The sequence below is a fragment of the Channa argus genome, chromosome 12 (genome assembly GCF_033026475.1).
Source record: "Channa argus isolate prfri chromosome 12, Channa argus male v1.0, whole genome shotgun sequence".
Classification (NCBI taxonomy): Eukaryota; Metazoa; Chordata; class Actinopteri; order Anabantiformes; family Channidae; genus Channa; species Channa argus.
In genome coordinates, this window is record NC_090208.1 from 9,653,613 (window position 1) to 9,659,612 (window position 6,000).

Here is a 6,000-nt window from a genome sequence, read left to right on the forward strand (position 1 = left end):
GTCTCGTGAGGTTAAAATGTTAAACCTGTACGTTTCTGCTTTTCTTTGGACCCTCGTTTGAGTGAACATGTCACCTTTAAAGTTAATCTGTTGGACTTTGAACGTATAATAATATAATGAAGACAAAAACGCGATTCGAAAATAACGCCGTTAAGTAACGAAGCCGCTGCAGCATCATCGTCCGATCTAAACTTTTCCTGAAGCAGAGATGGTGGTTTGCTTTTTCCCTCTTTCTCTCTCCCTAGATTTTAGTGATGACTTTCTATGGCTTTAGTTTGGGTTGTAACAGTGTAACGTTAAGTCTGTTTACACGCTGCACACAAAAAAGAATCATTTATTGCTGCTCAACTCGCAAACACGCTCTATTACAAACACACTTCATTCATTGGCCTGAACAAGATAAAGCATGAAAAGTCCACATTCATAATCATTTTGTTTTTACAGTTTATATTAAATATTTATTATAGATACGATAAATTTGTTACTTTGAACCAATAATTTGAATCACTCAAAGCTTATGGTAGAAAAAAAGCCATAAAATCAGCTGTAACCGCTGAACGAGAATAAAAACAGAAACACGTGGCTACTTACCAACCCCGACGTCCACTGCTCCATCTGGTGGTATAAAACAGTTCAGCAGCCACTGTGGACACATTATGGACTTAAAGATCCCTGCTGGTAACAACTTTTACCAAGAACGGACCACGACACAATAATCCAGCTGTTTTACTTTAATACTACTCAGTGAATATGGACAAATGGACACATTTCCCACATGATTGTTCGGTTGCTGAGATATAGATAAGACACTTTGATATTTACCCCAACCAAAGGTGTCAGTGTGCTGTATGGTAATTACAGACTAAATATGAACAAGCAAAGGAAATGCACTCATTCAAGCTGAATCTGAATCAAAAAAATGACTTTTATTAAATTCGCCCTGAGTCTAATTTAATACATTTATAATACTGCTGTTGTTGTTTGTATCTTTCTCCAGCAGATGGAAATACAGCTCAGTTAACTAACAGACTCCCACTGAAGAAACATGAAGAAAATAAAGTGGGAGCAACTAATTCAAAAGTCAGTTCAAGAAGAGATAAATCCTGAGATTTCAAGGTGCAGATACCATCAAATAAAAGCTGAAATTCTGAACTTTTATCCATCTTCTTTTCTTTAATCCAAATATCTTCAGTTTACAGCATCAGCTTGAGTTGCTGCTGTGTTTGAAATGTGCTACATGAATAAAACTGAATGTAGCATGAACACTTTAGGATGAAGATGAGAAAGATGATGAGTCTTCATCACCTTGGACTGAGGTTGTTGGTCCCATGAAGCTCAGAGAGGTGAAGTCCTCAGTCACACAGTGACCTGTAATCACTAAAACTGATCACACTGATGTGATACAAACAGAATTTAACACAAAGAGGATCAGATGTTGGAGGAACAGAGTCTCTGATTCTGTCTCTTGGTTTTAGGACTCAGGTGTTGGACGGACAGAGCGAAGTCTGCTCTATGACAAACTGAAGTGTTTAACCACTGAAGAGGGATTTTCAGTCTTATTAGTAGATTTAGTGAAACAACGACTCAGAGCAAAGCAGAGTTTGACCAGTAGAACTACTGCTGCTGTCAGTCCCAGTCCAACGTAGAGTCCAATCCATCCCTGACTCTCTGGTTCTGGACTCAAAGTTGGTCTCTGAGGCTCAGGATGATCAGCTGCTGCTGTAAAGTACAAATGTTTGACTTTCCTCAGACTTTGAGCATAACTTCATCTTTTCTTTCTATAAACAGAACATTTATGTTTTATAGAGGGTGTTCAATCTTTGAACTGCTGCTGAAACAATAATAATCTGAAACTTTACATTTGCAGATTAAGACAAAGTACAAACAAGAACATTTTTCTGGTTCCAGCTTCTCAAATATGAAGATCTGCTGCTTTTCTCTGATTCACATCACTGGAGATTGAATATTTGTGTTCTGATGTTTCCAATTTGTTTGTTTTTACAAAGTGCAAATCAACCTCCAGTGTTTTACAGAAACTTTGCTGGTTTCTCCACATGTACCACTGTCGTAAATATTGTTTACATCAGTTATTTTGTGGCAGAGTCGTCAGGGAGCAGACAGACTAAATGTTTAAAACTATGCAAAGATCGTTTCCGACAGTATCAAGAGCCTGTAACTCAAAATAATGAATTACTAAATCAAAATAATGACCTTCTCAATTTTTTGAAAAACAATATTGAGAAAGTATGTTGTTGCATTTCTAATTTAAAATAACACTAACTGATGGGAAAAAATGAAGGTTTCTGCACTTTGGTACTGAAACAAGCTGGTGCTCAACTTCAGCACTTTAAGACAAGTTACTACTAATCACACACACACACTTTACTGATTTTTATTGTATTTGCACTATTATATTATATCTGTTGTATTTCCTATAGTATATGTAACATAGTCAAATCTATCAGTGTTTGAACAGTAACACAGTTTTCATCATTGTGTCTCTGTGTGAATCCACAGTGGATCGGAAATGAAACAAAGACGATGTGCTGTCAGCTTAAATGTAACATGAACTGAGGAGTAACTGCAGCTATTTATACTCACAGACTCCACAGGCTCAGTGTAAAGTGCTTCATTAGTTAAGCAGTTAAATGTCTCTGCAGCATTATGACAGAAGACAACAGCTTCAAACAAACAGACTTTGTATCAGATTTCAGCTGTAAAGAGAAACTTGGTGGATCATGAAACACAAACTATTTACCCAGCAGCAACAAACAAAATAACATCCACAGATATATGTAAGACTTATCAGCAGATCCCATAAATTCTTCATCAAAGTATTTAACATTTTATACCCTCTCAGTTTTCAGTGTTAATTTAACTCTATAGAACTTTCTAACTTTGTCTTCAAACTTTCAAAATATTTATTTGTAAAAAGTGAACAAATTAAACCTTTTCTACTTAATTATGTGAATGACTGTAGCAGCAGAAAGTGACCGTGTTTTAAAGTTGTGTTGCACATGGTTGATAGTCATATTTAGACGTCTGTATAGAAGTGTGTGTCTACAGTATAAATTTCATATAGTGCTGTTGGTTGGATTTGTTGTAAAGTGTGTTTCCATGTAGAAAACCTGAGTTTCATATCAAGACGTTTTATGACTTTAACAAGAATAAAGTGCAGCACAGAACCAGACAGCGGCTGATCTCTTCTCACATGTTCGATTGGGACATGGGACACTTTTCAGATATGCATTTGTAAAATATTTTGAAAAGCGTTTATCATTTTCCTTTCACTTTGCACAACTTTGTGTTGGTCTATCACATAAAATCCCAATAAAACACATTTATATTTGTGGTTGTAACGTGACAAAATGTGGAAAAGCCTTGCAAAAGTGAATGTATATAGTGGCATCTCGTGGGCAGTTGGGGTTATCAGGTTTCAGTAAAGGAACAGCTGTGGGGAAAAGCTATTCCTGAACCTGCTGGTCTTAGTCTGGAGGCATGTGACCACATGACCACTACACTAAGATAAACTGTTGCTGCTTTGATTGACACAAGATGATTTTGCTGCAATGTTTTTGTATATGAACTTGTCTTTGTCTTTACATATTGTTATGTCCAAAAACAGTATTTATATTTGCAGTGATAATTTTAATAGTCTGAAAGACATGTTTATTGAAATTTTTTAATTATTAATTATTATTATACTTCTGTTATAAATTCATAGTAATTTGACTTACAAATAATTACAACTATTTAAAATATATATAAATCTGGTTCTGTATGTCAGATGCTAAAAAAATGATTGGTTGAAAGTTTAGTGGACTTGTGAAAGCTTTTATTTTGATGGACAGGTTATCTGACTAAAGTTGTTGAGGGGCATCGCTGTGGTATTATGGGTCGAAGCCAACATGGATACAGAGGAAAGACACACAGCCCCAAGACAGGTTTGAGCTGATGAGCATCTGTGAGACAAAATAACTGTGTTTCTTCTCGATCTATAATCCCCAACACCTATTTATTTAAAGATGTATCTCTCCAACCTTTAAAACTTTCTTCTTGTTCATGACATAAATCTAATGATGTCTGTTGCTACATATATGATATTTAGAAATGATGATATGAACAACTAGTGTGTTCAGCAGCCACACGTCTAGTTTCAAAAGACAAAAGTACAGAAATTGTACTGAGCTCCACTGACGTTACTTACCAGTAACACTGAGTTGACAATCTTTGATGCTGCTGCCATCATCTGATTTCACTTCACACAGGTAAAGTCCTGAGTCCTCAGTCCTGAGTTTGGACAGTTGAAGTCTGATTCGTCCTTCTCTGAGGACGTCTTTGTCCAACCAGACTCTTCCTGAAAACTTTTGATCCTGAGACTCTGAGACCTCAACACCATCATGAAGATGAAACAGGACTAAAATATTGCGATCGAGGAACAGGCTGCAGAGGATGTTAAGTGAGCTGATGGAACTCTGAGGTTTGGTGGTGAAGGTCCACTCCAGTGTGATGTTGTGGTTCTCCTCTGCCTGATAGGACGTCTGTGTCACATTCACTACAAATGTTCCTGTTAAGGACACAGAGACACACAGTGAGGAACCTATGATGATGTCAGTGATGATAAATGATGATGAATGATGGATTAAAAGTTGTAAGTCATAACATCTGTTAGTGTATTTTGTCTCTTTGTGGTAAATAAAGTGAAGATATAAACTAACCAGAGACACATGAGATCAGGTTGATGAGCAGCAGGATCCTGAACATCATCTTCATCCTGTGAGAGGAGACAGAGGAGGACAGTCAGAGACACATCACATCAAAGTTACAAGACAAAATCTTATTGATTTTTATTGAGTGTGATTTTATTCAGTCATTACAACATCTGGTCATCAACTTTTTAACTACACAAGACTGAACAAAAGACTCTGATTAAAAAAATACACTGAAATGTAAGAAACCTAAAAAAAAACTCTACAAAACAAAACTTTGTATTAATCTGAACCATTTAAAATGTTTAGTCTGCAGACATTTTTTCAATCACTAATTGGGGCCAGTTTACTGCTACACAAGTTCAACAGCAACTACACATATTTTTGCTCAATATTCTACAACTTTGTCCAACATCCGTCCTCCTCGTTTCCTGTCACACGAATGTGCAAATAAGTTGAGCAGATTGTTTCAGTGCAGTATTTTCTCTTCTATGAAGCTTGTGATATCAGTAACAGTACTGTTTGCTCAGGTATGACGGGAACATGTCTCCATGTTTGTGGTATGTTCTAATGTAATGTCAACATGGTTTTGTACATACAAATTTACTGTTTTTATGGTTCCACTTTCTGTAGCTCAATATCAAGTATGTTTATACGTGTTGTTCTGTTTGACAAAGTACTTTTTTCTTTACTACAGAGATTCAGGTTTTTCACACAGACAAAATAAATGAAGGTAAATTATCAACATTAACACAAATGCGTGAAGTGACTCTACAGCTCGAAGTAGAGCGAATCTAAATGTCGTCTTACTTTTAAAAATCAGCATTTCTGCAAAGGCAGCTCGTAACGGAGTTTTCCTCCTCACATCCAGCTGATATAAGATCTGTTTTTGTAATTCTGCTCGTGGTAAAATGATACAAAAACTGCGTTTAGATCCAGGGGCGACAAAGGGCAACACCAACGGAAAGAAAGGGGAGATCATCTCGCTCGTGGTATTAAATAGTTTGCTGAAGATGGGCGCGGCCAAACGGAGCGCACATAAATAACCGTATGTGGATGTTTGCACAAGTATAACGAGTAAATCAGACACCCACTTTACGAAGCCTATGGTCCCAAATGAGCAGCAACATCAATAGGATCTGGGTCGAGGATAAATGCTGTGAACCCGCATGCAAGACATTTCTATTAAAGCACAACTAGTCTGTCGAAGTGTCCTGATGAAAGCTACTACAGCTTCAGTTCCTTTTGGTGCTTCGTGTTATCAACAGCATGAAGTGTTTAAAATACTTAA

General features: G+C 36.7%; 1 protein-coding gene across 2 annotated transcripts; it reads right to left on the bottom strand.

Moving 5' to 3' along the window:
• Positions 1-1,510: 1,510 nt before the first annotated feature.
• Positions 1,511-5,693, bottom strand: LOC137137486 (CD276 antigen-like). 2 transcript variants are annotated; one of them, XM_067523787.1, is made up of 4 exons: positions 5,520-5,691; positions 4,719-4,774; positions 4,208-4,567; positions 1,511-1,719 (listed from the first exon to the last, which is right to left on the bottom strand). In XM_067523787.1, the coding sequence occupies exons 2-4, from the start codon at positions 4,771-4,773 to the stop codon at positions 1,511-1,513; spliced, it is 624 nt and encodes a 207-aa protein (XP_067379888.1). In that variant the 5' UTR covers position 4,774; positions 5,520-5,691. The 2 variants fall into 2 exon arrangements, with proteins under 2 accessions (XP_067379888.1, XP_067379890.1); XM_067523789.1 differs by lacking the exon at positions 1,511-1,719 and adding an exon at positions 1,743-3,962 and having other exon boundaries at positions 5,520-5,693.
• Positions 5,694-6,000: the final 307 nt, after the last annotated feature.

What these genes read in the sequence shown, in the direction of transcription:
- LOC137137486 (XM_067523787.1), bottom strand. Translation starts at nt 4,773, where the DNA reads ATGAAGATGATGTTCAGGATCCTGCTGCTCATCAACCTGATCTCATGT. An exon ending in CCTGATCTCATGTGTCTCTG is followed by an intron (nt 4,568 to 4,718) that starts GTTAGTTTATAT and finishes TGTCCTTAACAG; the next exon opens with GAACATTTGTAGTGAATGTG. An exon ending in TTGTCAACTCAGTGTTACTG is followed by an intron (nt 1,720 to 4,207) that starts GTAAGTAACGTC and finishes TGTACTTTACAG; the next exon opens with CAGCAGCTGATCATCCTGAG.